Source organism: Arabidopsis lyrata (assembly GCF_000004255.2).
Source record: "Arabidopsis lyrata subsp. lyrata unplaced genomic scaffold ARALYscaffold_5, whole genome shotgun sequence".
Lineage (NCBI taxonomy): Eukaryota > Viridiplantae > Streptophyta > Magnoliopsida > Brassicales > Brassicaceae > Arabidopsis > Arabidopsis lyrata.
The window spans coordinates 11421692-11436010 of NW_003302551.1; the positions used below are offsets into that span (position 1 = coordinate 11421692).

Consider the following 14319-nt stretch of genomic DNA (forward strand, 5'->3'; position numbering starts at 1 on the left):
CTCTTTTCGAAAATGAAACATCTTTCACAACACCTTATTCTGCAAATCAGTCGAAAAATGTAATCAGATGGCTACGAAAAATCTGTTTTTTTTGGTATTAATCTAATAACAATCTCAATAAATACTTTCTATGGTTGCCAAAATATCCACTTTTATTTAAAATTTATAGATTTTGTATATGTAAATGTTTTGAGTATTTATTGGTTCAAAGAAATAATTAAGACTAAAAGTAGTATATAACATTGATATCAAAATCTATAGATAAATCGTTATAGTATTTAATTTTCCTTGTCAATGGAGAATTAACACATAAAAATTATATTTCCCTATCGAGAAATAAAAAAATCCATGAAAAGCCTGATACGAAAGTAATGTACCTCGGCTAGCTTCAACAATGAGTCATTCAAAACCTACAGCTGAACAACATAAAATTTAACGAGATTTTGTATCTTTGTTTTTCCTTTTGTTTTTGTAAGCACTAAAAGGAAGACATGAATCTTATTTTGGATGACAGGAAGAGAGTAAGCTCAAGGAATTTATATTTTGAATAATATCCAAATTCTAAAGTCAAACAAAAGGAAAGGTAATTTTATGTTTTTAGTTAATACATCTATACTAGTATTTTTGCAACACTTTGGTAACGGGTGGCTAAAAATGCTTCCGGATATATCGGATACCCGACCCGTTTTTAAAATTCCTTCACAAAAAATTTGTTGGGTCGGGTTATATTTAACCCAACTCATACACCGAATATTCCATATTTAATAATTTAGATATTTAGAAGATTTGATTAAGATTTATAATTATGATTTTCCTATCATTTTTTTTTATTTGTTTTTAACTGTTTTGAATCATCACATAATACATAAAGTAAAAAAAAAATCAATTTTTTTTCAGCATATACTGTGATTCGAAATTTTAAAAACGTACATATATTATCCAATCGACGAAAATGTGTGTTCAACGTTCTACATCGATTAAAATATTTAGACAATGATTCAGAATCATATCATAAATAAGAACATTAATAAAATAAATGAGTTTTTTGGCGGGACGGGTTTGGCGGGACGGGTTTGGCGGGACGGGTTTTTGAATCAACAATAATAAAAAGATTAAAATATCATTAATCCGCCGCTTCAATACGGATTAAATCTTTTTTTTTTTTAATACCACAAATATTAGACATATTAAATCAGTCTCATTTAGAAAAGATTGTATAAAACCAAAAATTGTCCCGTGGTATAATGTTACTTAATAACAATATTTTATAAAATTTTAAAATATCATTAACATGATGCTTTAATACATATTAAATCTTTAGTTTATTAAAATATAAATGTCTTAGAGAATGATATGATTTGTAAACTTTTATATATAATAAATAATCATTAAATTTTAAAATAAAAACAAATCACGGGATGGGTTAAGAAATTATGGAACGGGTTATATTTCGGAAAGGATTTATATGCCGGACGAATTTGAATCAATATTTATATACCGCTTTAATACGGGTTAAATCCTCAGTTTATTAATAATTGTCTCGTGGACTCGTGGTATACCGTTACTTAATAACAATTGTAAACTGTAATAGAAATAAATATGTTATAAAGAGATATAATTTACAAAATATTTTTATACTAACTTTAAAATTAAATCATCCCGCGGTGTACCGCGGGTTAAAATCTAGTTAACAATTTATAAATCAAAGTCAAGTATTTGTTATTTATTTAGTTTCAAATTTTGGCTCGTTATTTATTTCGTTAAATCAGTTATTTTGGCGCGCTATTTAATTTTGTTAATAGAGCTAGTTATTTAACAGTATTAAGTTTTAAGTCTAGGATGCATTGATTTTGACTTTTATCATTTATGTCATGTTGAATTTGGAACACAGTTTTGCATTTATAAAAAATTTTGAATGATGTTTGGGTTTCATACTCATTTTTAAGGTATCCCATATATCTCCACCTCAGTTACTCGGTGGTTCATGATTCTCTCTCTTTCTCCTCTCAGATCTGTTTCTCTTCTCCCATTCGGGGTCGGGCCCCTCCTCCCCCTCGGCTTCTCTTCCTTCTCGGCCTCACTCTCCCTCAGATATCTCTCCTTCCCTTCTTCCTCTCTTCTTTTCCCGATCTATCTTTCTCGCCTCCTCCTTCGATCTGCTTCTCTTTCTCTCGGATGTTGTTGATGCACGACGAGGCTGGCAACGGCGGCTTGTGAATTGAAGAGGACAAGTCAGGGCCTAGGGTTGCGACTCTCTCTCTCTCTCTCACGCACTCCATCTATCCATCTCTTCATATCTTAGGGTTTGTGGGTAAAGGCTCTCTCCCCTACACCCAAATTGTAGAAACTAGATAAGGATTTGGGAGAAAACTCTTTATTATGTGTTGTTCATCTCAAAAGAGTTGATACCCATATATAGAGACTAATTTAGGTTTAACCTAATTAGATTAGGAAATAGATAAATATGAATAAGTAAATATTCTAAATCTCTTAATCCTTATCACAATAGGATATCTAGAATATTATTCGGCTTGGACTTTACGGGTTAACTTCATAAACGGACTTTGACGATCCACAATAGTTGGTCCGCAAGATACACATCTTGCTCTCTAAGATACCTCCAATACAAATTCTTATATATGTTTCTCCATACGCCAAAAGGCTAAGTTGGTTTTATTGGCTTGGCCTAAACCTACAATAAATATTGGGTTGGTGATTTGGGTTATCATTTAGAAACAAATTTTTTACTCATTATATTAGTTTCATCTAGAATCATTTGTATTAATTGTTCGTAATTCATCAACATGATTCACAATGCTACTTTTGATTTCGCTCATAAAAAACCTTATATTGAAAACTAGAATATTCACAGATTTTGTTATTAGTGTTATATATATCCCATTAAAAAAAAAACTAAATTTAAATTAAATAAATAAAATTATGAAGTAAATAAACTATATATATACAAATATGTATATTATTATTGTTTGTTATTTAAGTTAGAAAAACAAATCATGGCGACAATTTGAACAGATCCAATGTATATTAATATTGTATGTTATTTAAGTTATAAAAAATAAATTATGATGACAATTTGAACAGATTCATCCTGCAGCTGTGAAATGTTCTTAGACCGGACAGCGTATGTATTATAAAATGTTCTGATTTTACAATTCAGAAAAATTATTTGAACCTAAATATATCAATAGCCTTAGCTATTGCAATCATCTTAGCCTGATGAGATTTCTTACGAAGGGCTTCCTTGTTAGCTTTACTTCTAGCTCTCTTCTTGGCAATTTTAGATTCGTTAAGATTCTTAAACCATCTCCAATGGTGAGAGACTACCATGGCTCTCACCAATTATTTAATTTAAATTTTGTTAATTTGTTAGATGAGAGTTTGTGTTTTAAAAAAAAAAAATTCATAGTCCAATGGTAGTCTCTCTAGTGAGGTTCTTAGAAAAAAATAAATTAGAAATTATTATATTTTATAAAACTTAATAATTATTGCAATTATAAAATATTACATACATTATTTTCAAACATATTAAAAATAGATGTGAAAATCAAAAACTGGAATAACGATTAGTTGTAATCTTGACTTGTGCAAAATTTTTACCATATATTAGAAAACGTTTGGAATATTATTCCATTCCGAAAATAATCATTTACATACAAAATATCCTATACTATTATTTGGGGAGTACACTTTATAATATACCCTTAACTAACCTTCCTTTTTGTAAGAATTTACTTAAGAATGCCATTACAAAAATCTTCTTTTAGAACAAATTTCATTCAATTTATTAATGATAAACAAGTAAAATACTAATTTATGTCATTTAATTAATTTAATTAAATTATAAAACGAAAATCTGTTATTATTATTTTTTTAAATGACCAATCAAAATGAACATATAAGATTTGATATCTAACTTACCATATTAATTTGTTATTAATCATTAAACTTCACCTCTCATCTTAATATGATTATATTAATATGAAACAAATAAATCATCATATCATCTACATAATAAAAAAAAGTAATTTTTTTCCTGCATATGCCAAGATTTGAATTTTTAAAAACGCATATAAATTGTTCAATCTATAAAGGAAACAATTAAACGAGTCAAAAATTCAGACTTGAGTAATATATTTCTTTTACACAAAAATAAAGTCAACAAAAATTCCGACTGAGCAACGGTGAGAATTTGAATATTTATATTCGATTTCATACATTTATATTTTTGAAATGTATAATTTTATATACTACAATAAAAATTTAAATATTTTAATTTGCAACATTTAAAATAAGTTTTACTTGATACTTTTAGAGAATATCATCAATACTTAATAGTTCAAAAAGTTAAAAATTATAAATACTCTAATTTGATTATTTTTAAAAATATTTATAATAGGTAGCGGTTAAATATAATATATTATATGATGAAATGTGTTTTGATCCTTATAACTATTTGAATAGTTATATTTAATTTCATATAATTTGTTTTTTGAAATTCATAATTTTCTAAACTACAAAAAAAATTTAAAGATTTTAATTTGGAATATTTAAAAATAGTGTAGAACATTTAAATATGGTTTGACACCTCTAAATATTTGAAAATTTGATTCCGCAAGCAATTTTAGAATTAACAAATAATAGATTGTGCACGCAATATTTTAAAATAAAATATTGAGATTCTAAAATGAAAATATAGACTCCACGCACGGGTTAATTTTGGTATTATTATATACTAAATATATGTTTATAACATATTCAATTATGCGAATAATTGGTAAATTCCGTAATTATAAATCTCAAACAAATTCTGTAATTAGATTAGCTCAAACAAATCTCTATTTCAACAACCAAAGAATTATAAATTGAAAAATAATCTTCTAAATTAATTCAAAATAATAGCTAATTTTCTTAATTAATTCAAAATAATATATGTCTTATATGCGATTCATTTATGATATTTTAATTTTTGATCTAACTGAAATATATGCAATCCTATATTGTGGTTGTTAACATAAATTAACTTATTGTTCAAAAAATATTACTTTTTAAAAAATAAAATTATTTTCCGTTTTTATATCTTAAAAACAAATTATCCATAATTGAGTATTATAGAAAAATTTCTATATTTATTCTAATATTTTATATAGGGACTGACAAAAAAATTAATATTTTTCACTTACTATTATAATATATTAAAACTTAGTTCTCATATATATATTATATAAATTTTGTAATAAATAAAATTCAACCCGTACTTTAGTACGGGTGATGATCTAGTTTGGTTATAAAATATCTGTTTGTTTTGTAAATTATTCCATCGTTGAAAAAAGAAAAAGAAAATTATTCAAGATTGCAATCAATTTATAAATTCTTTTTCTCATTTTGTAAACCTTACACTTAGTACGAGTACTATACCATCCTCGTCCACGTAATAACTGCCAGCTTTCAAACAACTTTCTTCATCATCAATCCATTGAACTGAAAATATTAAAGGTTATGACAACTTAACACGATATATGTATGCTCTGTATGTTGGGAGGCCAATCCCATACAAGGAAAAAATTTCCATATCCGGGACATTGGGCAGCTTTAACTCCATGACGACAAATTTCTAAAATATAATTTAGTCTTAATACTTTCTTTAAAGGAAACTAAAACATAAAACATATGGATTTAAGACCATGTGAAATAAGCACAATGTACAATTGATTTTCAGCTTACCAAAAAAAAAAATGTACAATTGATTTTCATACACTTAATGCGTTTAATCAGTTTTAAAATGCTAACATAGTTTGATTGCTATGAGATTATCAAGTATTTTTCAATGGAAATGCAGTTTGGAATTTATTTTGAAAACAACATTAGTCATATTACTTTTAGTGTCTTTGATTTCAATATTTTTGATTGTAAAACTAAAAACAAGCTATTTCTATAACCTTAGTCATATTATTAATTATTTTTTTTTTGTTAAATGGTAAATGTAGAAATTTATAATGTCAATATTGAGTATTAATTGTGTTAACATGTGCATAAGTTACACAATTATTACAAAGTCGTATATTTACTCAATTCAATGGTATTTTTAATTTTTAATTGTGTAAATATTATTTTCTTGAAGTAAAAAAGAATAATTAAATTATTTTTAAATCTCATGCTCACATGTTGCTGTCCAAGAGCTCATCAACCCATTTAATTAACTGCCCGGCCTTAACTAGAATATTTACATATTTTACTCAATAAATAGTAATATCCACTTTAACAAATTGTAATCGAAACTAGGACTAATATTTTCAAATACTGAATCTAGAAATATTTTTTGACTAAAAGTTTAAATTCTACCCCGGATGGAATTAATAACAGAAAATATTTAAATGACGAAACCAAAAACAGAAAATATTTAAAAGGATGAACATTAATAAATAATAGAGGATTACTGTAGCTAAAAAAATTTCAAATATTTTATTATTTAAGAGTACATGTGGCAGATACATTTGATACATTTCATCATTGTACATGTGAAAGCATATTCATTTACGAAATGAATCTCAAATTTTATCATAACTAACCAATTAATTATCACACATTTTATTTTTTAGAATCGAAACCCACTTATAATATACAGAAATAATTATGTATCAACATTCACATATAATATACGCTGTCAAATATATATATATATATATATATATATATATATATATATATATATATATATACACAAAACATGTATATATTTTTCTGAACCAAGATACAATCAAATTCACAAAACATATAATACATAAAAATTGTAATCTAGTTTTTAAGTGAATGAATTTATAAAATTATTTATTTTATGAAAAATGAGTTATAATACAAATAATCATCATATTATAGGCAAAGCATATTTTTACATAAAACAACTCAAAGTTATTATACATTTTTGCCATTACAATAGATTATATAGTTAATTCGAATTAACTTAATAATTATTTTTACCTGTTAGCTAGTTCTAATTTTAAATTTGACAAAATATTGACCGGTATGTACGAATAACAACGAAATAGCTGAATTATGAAATAGTGGAATCAATACAACGACAACGGTTTTAATCTAAATTAACAAATGATTGATTTACCTATTCAAAGCAATTTATACGAAGGACTGTCTTTAACAAAATATATTATTTCTTGCTATGGAGCCCGTAAAGGAGTTGTACATATTGTTGTAAGCACATTAGATGTTGGATATCTTACGCGTCGACTTGTTGAAGTAGTTCAACATGTTGTTGTACGTAGAACAGATTGTGAAGCTACTATTTCATGGATGAATGAATTTTCTATGATTTAGTTATAGTTTTAAAGCGTGCCGGATAAACTGAAAAATCATTTGTTATTTTTTACGTTTTATAGTTCAGCAGAAATTTTTGTAAATGGTTTGTATTCAATAGAATCACGTGTTGAAAACGTGAAAAAAGTTTTATATCATTCAAACCCTTAATTAAAATCTCGGGATATATCATTAGGATTTGATGCACATAAAACCATAAAGAGATATTTTGTGATATACCATGCATTTATAATAAGATCTTCTTTCTCTATGATTGGTTTTCCATAGGTCTAGTCTAACTGCCTAAACATTTAAGTACTCGGGATTTTAAATTTTAAAAAATATATTCAAAATACTCGGAAAAAAATCATACTTGTATCATCCAAATAATACCCAAATGACCCAAAAGTTTCCGACATGTCTAAAAAAGAAATTGTACTTGTGTCACCCAAATCTATCCATGTAACCCGACCAAAAAAATTGTAACGTTGTGTATTTGTGTAATTACAATTATTGGGTTTGGTACTGGTTCTTAGGGTCTAGAGTTTTATGTCCAGTTCGGTTCGAGTATATTTTTCAGTTCAGTTACGTTTACTCTTTTCGGATCGGTTATTTTGTCCATGCCTAGTTTTCCAGCAGAAATAGACACAAACAACGAAGCTAAACCAGAGCAAAGTAGAAAGCCTTTCTACTTTGATCAAAGGAGACGAAACCAAACAGAAGAAAATCTCTTTCTTTAGAATCGCTGCCTTAAACAACCCAGTGCTTGCAGTGCTTTTATTCGGATCCAATAGCCCTTGTCTTAAACGGGGTCGTAACTTTCGATTTTCGGGATTCTAATCTCAAGCTTGATAGAAAACCTTTCTCGTATAAACATTATTTCATTTAAATTAGTGATAAAATTATGTTATTATATAGTATAACTAATATTATTTTTATTTAAAATTGCATTCTGCGCCACGCGGGAAGCATCTAATTTTCCATTGTCACTTTAGAGTTTAAATGAGCCGAGATCCATCAGGACAAAGCACACAATAATATTTTAAAAGTAGAAAAAATTATCCATACAAAGCCAAGAACAAGTCTGAAAACTCAAAACCCCAAAAAAAAAAACGAAAAATAAATCTTCAAGCGACCATCAAACCTGTCTGAAACAAATCTGAATCCAACAGTCCTTGCATCTGCATATCTTTTTAAACACAAAAATCTTCAAGCCACCAATTCAACCTGAAAAACAAATTCCACAGATCGTTAACAAACCTTTTCGCACCTATCATCCCTACAAGCCAAACCTGAACCTGCAAAACTCTCAAAAACCGTAAGCATGCAATAACAAAGCCAGAGAGATTGGAAAAGCTATAAGAGTTGAAAATTAGATGACCAGAACGTTATGGTACAGAGAGTTATGGTTGCATTCGCTTTATTCCCAACTTGCACTTGTCATATTTTCCCTGACTGTAACAAACAAAGTTCTACATGCACATCGAACTCACACCAGAACAAAGCAAACACACACACACAATGATAAATTCGATGACACTATGACTATGAGTTACAAACAAAGTTCTACACGTACTACATCAAATTCATTCCCAATATAAGCATGAACACACAATGATAAGTTCTATGAAGTATGAACCAGGGGAGATTTGTGTAAACATAAGTGAATTATGAACCATCGTACACACATAGAGCAAACATAAGTGAAGTATGAACCAACCCTAGAAAACACAGGGAGAAAACTGGTTAACTCAGAAAAATGCTTTCTTTGCAATTACAGAAATGAGCGTTTAAAAAACTTGCAGCTTTAAGATGGTTGAGTTGATGAAAACAGTTTGGAAAACTGAGAATGGTTTCACAAATGCAAAACAGAAGTTCAGGGTGGTTCACATCATTGCAAGCAAGTAAGATAGCACATGCAAGGACTACTATGACTAACCACATGCTTGATTTGCACAAGAAAAGTTGTCAGCACTAACCAATCAATGTAAACTAAGCAAACTAATTAATTTTAATCACAGAGTTTCTGACCCTGCACAAACCTGCACAGCGGAAAATGGGCTGTGAGCTACGTTTGTTGATAACCTAACTGAATCTACCTGTTATTTGCATTTTCCTGCTCTTCTTTCTCCCTGTTCCATTGCTCAATCTTAGCACGTCTTTCCTCACTCCCATCCCTAACAAGAAAAGTTGTCAGCACTAACCAATCAATGTAAACTAAGCAAACTAATTAATTTAAATCACAGAGTATCTGACCCTGCGTAAACCTGCACAGCGAAAAATGGGCTGTGAGCTACGTTTGTTGATAACCTAACTGAATCTACCTGTTATTTGCATTTTCCTGCTCTTCTTTCTCCCTGTTCCATTGCTCAATCTTAGCACGTCTTTCCTCACTCCCATCCCTAACAGGACTTTTCTGTCTCCTTCCACTAGGACTTCTGCTTCTGTATCTCCTGCTCCTGCTACGGCTCTCACCATCATCATCATCATCATCATACCTTCTACTACGGCTATGCCTTTCATGAGAGCGATCGTCGTGACTACGATGCCTATAAGGACTCCTGCTTCTGCTATGGATATGCCTGTTTTTGTATCTTCCATATAACTGCCTCCTCAATCCACTGTCAAGTTAAGTTGATGGACGAGAGAGTCAGATGGTTTTAAGTACAACATAGGAAAACATATATGAACAACACATGACAAAAGAAGAAACATGTGAACCTGCTAATGCTTTTTAGGTGCATAAAGTTGCAGTATCCACCCCGTTTGCAAGTCTCTTCCTCATACTGTCGACAAGTAGCTTCACGAAAGTCGGTGACAGGGGAGAAATCAACAATGATTGGACGACCTGTGTTTCCAAATGTTCAAAAAAGTAAGACTAACATACAAGCCTGTAAGTAAAAAAAAAACTTCTTAAAACATTGAAGTCGCAACAAACCTGCATAGAATCTTCCTTGAAGATTGTGAAGCGCATTTCCTGCTTGCTCTTCTTCTCGAAACTGCACATACACATTACCAACCTACACAAGAAGATTGACATACTGTTATGATTCAAAGTCCAAGAAACAAACAATGAGAGAATGCTTAGCTAGTATCTCAAAAAACCATGTGGTCAGAGAGATTGTCACAGACATTTAAACTCTCAATCTCACCATACTTATTCAGCTCCTCAAAAAGATCCTCATAAAAATCCTGCACATTCACAATTACATACATTATCAAAAGCACATAACATAAATCAATCATTCACCAGAATTACAAAAGATTCGCAAACAAAAACTCAAAGCATACTTCACAATCTTCAAGAGCATAATCAAAATCCCTAAAAAAAACTTAAATAACATCAATTATTCGCAAATTCAATCTCCTGAAGAAAAAAAGAAAGTTACAAACCTCGAAGTGTGCTTGCATCTTACGAGGATCGATACGGTTTCCATTGACATCGACACCAGGAGTGATCATATCGGGACGTTGATACATATTCGAAAGGAGAAGCGTAGGGCTTATACTTGGTTTGGTGTGTAGACGCGAGCATCGATCTCCGTGACGACAAGCGCCGATTTTGAAGTAGAAATGACAATTCGCACGATCCTTCTCCGTTCCGAAAATCGACGCTAAGTGCTCCGCCATCTTCCAATAGCTTTGTGAAGAACAGTAAACTCTTCTTCTTCGTGGAATTAGGTTTTATTTACTTGCTATGCCTAAAAGATGTTTCTGGAACAGATTTAAGTTGTTATTTACTCTTTTACCCCTATATTTTTAACTATTTACAAACCAACCACAAAACTTGTGTTAAATTGGGCCGAAGCCCATAATCCATATAAGTGAAGACGACGAGTGATACAAGAGTGGTTCGACACAACAGTGCCAGTACCACTCAGTGACTTAGGTTATAGGGTTTGGTTGGTTGGTCGTCTTCAAGCTTTGATAGTTTGGTTGTGGTATTTCAATGGGGAATGAGAAATTCACTTGGGTGATTAAGAATTTCTGTTCTTTGCAATCTGAGTCCATTAATTCTGATGTATTCGTGATCGGTGGCTGCAAATGGTAAAGAAGAAGACAACTTTGTTATATCTCTAATGTTGTTGTTTTTTTCGTCCAATATAGGTTTATGAGAACATCCTCCATTGTTTTATTTTTGCTTGCAGGTATCTTGCGGCTTATCCCAAAGGAAAATATAAGGCTGATTATTTGTTTCTATTTCTGGTGGTAGCTGATTTTAAAACTTTGCCATATGGATGGAAAAGACACATAAGATATCGCCTAACTTTCGTAAATCAAATCTCCTATGGACTCTCCCTACTAGGAGGTGAGTTCTATAAAGTTCGTATTTTGTGAATTCTATTTGGGTTTTGTGTTATGTCAGTTCTATCTTTTCGTGGTCTACAGGAAAAGAAGAATGGATAGGTAAATACCGTCCTCTCTGCGGGTATCAAAAAATGATTCTTCTTACCAAACTTAATGACAAAAAGGGTGGATTTCTTGTGAACAATGAAGTCAAGATTGTTGTGGAGGTAGATGTTCTTCAAGTGATTGGCAAATTAGATGTTTCTGAGGAATCTCAAGAGGTAACTCAACCTCTGAAAAGGATAAAACTAAATGGTGATGGTGTGGTAACTTCATCAGTAGATGTCAATGGGTTTCAAGTTCTTCCTTCAGAGGTAACATGTTCATAAAGATTAATTCAAACTTTTTAGATGCGTTATTTTACAAAGGAAGTGACTTGGATAAATGCCTATATAATATATCGATTTCAAACTGGTGAGACTTATCATCATTTACCTCTTTGTTGTTGCTAATTTTGGACTAGATGGTTTTTTTGTGTTTTCAATTTATCAGTAGAACACATCTTAATACAGAGAAAATGTAGGAAATTAAAATGGTATCTTTAAAGTCTATCATTAAGGTTATGGGTATGTATACATATTAGTTTACATTTTATTCATCCTTTTTTACAACTGCAGGCGGAATCTGTGAAACGCATATTCGAAAAACACCCAGAAATGGCACTAAAGTTCCGGGCAAAGAACCAACATCTGAGGACATCATGCATAAATGTCGTCCTCAGCCTAATCAAAACGTTGTGTCAATCACTGCAAGACATTTCCATTGATGACATGGGACAAGCAGAGCAAGCACTAACATATCTGAATAATTCGGGCTTTAAGGTGGATTGGTTGGAGGGTAAACTGGAGGAAGTAAAGGAAAAGAAGATGGAAGAGCTGTTTGGTAAGACTCGGATGCAAGAATTAGAGGAAGAACTCAAGGTCTTTAAAAGAAAGTGCTCTGACATAGAAGCTATACTGGAGAAAGAGAAAGAAGAACTCAAGGACTTGAAGCAAAAATGCTCAGACACAGAAGCTCTACTTGAGAAAGAGAAGACAAAGGTGTTGGCCGCCGCCAGAGCTCCTCCTCTAACGTTGGATGATGTTGTCTGATGACGTAGGGTCTGCTAGGTGTTATGTTCGTTTGAGTCTAGGCTTCAGAATTAACATAGGAAGCTAGAGAAACTTCTGTCTACTGGAAGCTCCTATATTTTGTAAAGAGCTAATCTTTTTGTTAAAAGGACTCGCTAGGACTAGGATTTTGTTAGTTGTCTCTTTCGTGACTATGTAACTGTATTATCGCTGGCAAAGGTGAACCTACTAAGTGTACTTTTCAGTATTCAGCTATAATCTTAGCTTATTATGCAAATCAAAGTTAAATTTTGTCTTAAACCAAGTTTAGTTTTACGAGGTTAAAAACCAGCAACGGATACAATAATCCCCTCTGCAAAAAGGCATTTCAAAGATGTATTTAAGCGAATTTAAGGTGTTTTGCCACTTTAAGGTTGTCTGATCATTAATTCTCTTATGTCTCATATAGCTCGTAATGATTATAGGGAGAGTAGCTTCCTGCATAACAGTCATTTGTCTCGTATCCAACATCCTTGACTGCTCTTATCGATTTGGTGGATAATGGATTCGGTTAAAAATACTTTAGCATATAGAGTAACTCTCAATCAAACAGAGTCTGTCACTTGCAAAGAAGATAAATACTTCTGGAGCATCCTAATAACAGTTCAAGCAAAACTCTGAGGACACATAATAAGATCTAAGCTGAGTCAAGCTCATAACATAAGATTGGCACCCAATTCATAGATAATGCTCTCACTGTCTACCCATTCCCTCACTACTCATGCAATTTTCATTATACTTGTACAAGAACATTAGAGGCAGAACGTATAATGTTTTTACTATCTCTAGTCCAAGACTTGGATCATATACCTTTTGAAGACATGAAAACACTGGTGGGTTTGTTTGTTGCTACTATAACAGGGAAACAAAACAAAAAAAAATATGTGAAGATCTTGACACAATGCAGCGATCACATTTTGTTTGGACAGTATAGAACGTTTCTGGAAGCCGCAGGTTTATAGCGTTATCGATTGATAACGTTTGTTGACAAAATTGGGGTATCAGGCTAATAATTTAGCTAAGAAAAACTGTTAGGGTAAACTTTTTATAGTGACAGACCCCACCGCAAAGCGGCCCCATATCCAGGAAAAACTCCACCTCCAGCCTGGACCTACGGGTTAGTATACACCGCTTGCCCCTACTTGTATGGAGGAGTTTTTATTTGGAGAGGTTCAGTACCACCGTGGTGACAGAGAGACTCGAACTCGAGACCTCTGGCACTCATCTGTGAGAAGGAAATACCACTAGGATACCATCACTTCTCGCTTGAACATATAATTTTGAAAAAACCCTCACCTGGCGCGTGTCCCCCACGCGCTTCTCCGTTCTCTCACATCTTTTTTGCATCGAGGAAAAACAGAGAGCTTCGCTTTGCCTCTCCGGTGTGCTTCTCCGGCACCGGAGAGGGCTTTTTCTTTCTTCTATTTCTGTTTTAGCTTCTCTCGCCAATCTCCGTCTTCGTCTTCTTCCTCGCGTTCTGCCGGTTTTGGCCGTGGCTCTCCGTCTTCTCTGGCTTCTCTTGGTGGTGGCTGTTGGA

At 31.6% G+C, this 14319-nt stretch overlaps 2 protein-coding genes across 7 annotated transcripts; one reads left to right on the forward strand and one right to left on the reverse strand.

The window, feature by feature from the left end:
* Nucleotides 1-8286: 8286 nt before the first annotated feature.
* On the reverse strand, nt 8287-11006 carry LOC9313431 (splicing factor U2af small subunit A). Of its 5 annotated transcripts, none has more exons than XM_021025937.1 (7): nt 10720-11006; nt 10459-10518; nt 10265-10346; nt 10048-10174; nt 9651-9947; nt 9426-9503; nt 8287-8553 (listed from the first exon to the last, which is right to left on the reverse strand). In XM_021025937.1, the coding sequence occupies exons 1-7, from the start codon at nt 10954-10956 to the stop codon at nt 8520-8522; spliced, it is 915 nt and encodes a 304-aa protein (XP_020881596.1). In that variant the 5' UTR covers nt 10957-11006; the 3' UTR covers nt 8287-8519. The 5 variants fall into 5 exon arrangements, with proteins under 5 accessions (XP_020881596.1, XP_020881597.1, XP_020881595.1 ...); XM_021025938.1 differs by having other exon boundaries at nt 9426-9475; nt 9701-9947; nt 10432-10518; XM_021025936.1 differs by having other exon boundaries at nt 10432-10518.
* A 163-nt stretch (nt 11007-11169) lies between these two features.
* LOC9313432 (MATH domain and coiled-coil domain-containing protein At3g44790) lies at nt 11170-13043 on the forward strand. Of its 2 annotated transcripts, none has more exons than XM_021026312.1 (4): nt 11170-11373; nt 11475-11635; nt 11716-11987; nt 12291-13043. In XM_021026312.1, exons 1-4 carry the CDS (start codon nt 11276-11278, stop codon nt 12762-12764), a joined length of 1005 nt encoding a protein of 334 aa, XP_020881971.1. In that variant the 5' UTR covers nt 11170-11275; the 3' UTR covers nt 12765-13043. The 2 variants fall into 2 exon arrangements, with proteins under 2 accessions (XP_020881971.1, XP_020881972.1); XM_021026313.1 differs by having other exon boundaries at nt 11170-11299.
* Nucleotides 13044-14319: the final 1276 nt, after the last annotated feature.

Bases quoted from the DNA above. Each gene is read 5' to 3' on its own strand.
- LOC9313432 (XM_021026312.1), top strand. From the start codon at position 11,276: ATGGGGAATGAGAAATTCACTTGGGTGATTAAGAATTTCTGTTCTTTG. The intron at 11,374-11,474 runs GTAAAGAAGAAG...TTTTGCTTGCAG, and splicing joins GTGATCGGTGGCTGCAAATG to GTATCTTGCGGCTTATCCCA. The intron at 11,988-12,290 runs GTAACATGTTCA...TTACAACTGCAG, and splicing joins TTCAAGTTCTTCCTTCAGAG to GCGGAATCTGTGAAACGCAT.
- LOC9313431 (XM_021025936.1), bottom strand. From the start codon at position 10,956: ATGGCGGAGCACTTAGCGTCGATTTTCGGAACGGAGAAGGATCGTGCG. The intron at 10,519-10,719 runs GTTTGTAACTTT...GTGAATGTGCAG, and splicing joins AGATGCAAGCACACTTCGAG to GATTTTTATGAGGATCTTTT. The intron at 9,504-9,650 runs GTAGATTCAGTT...TTTTCTTGTTAG, and splicing joins CAGGAAAATGCAAATAACAG to GGATGGGAGTGAGGAAAGAC.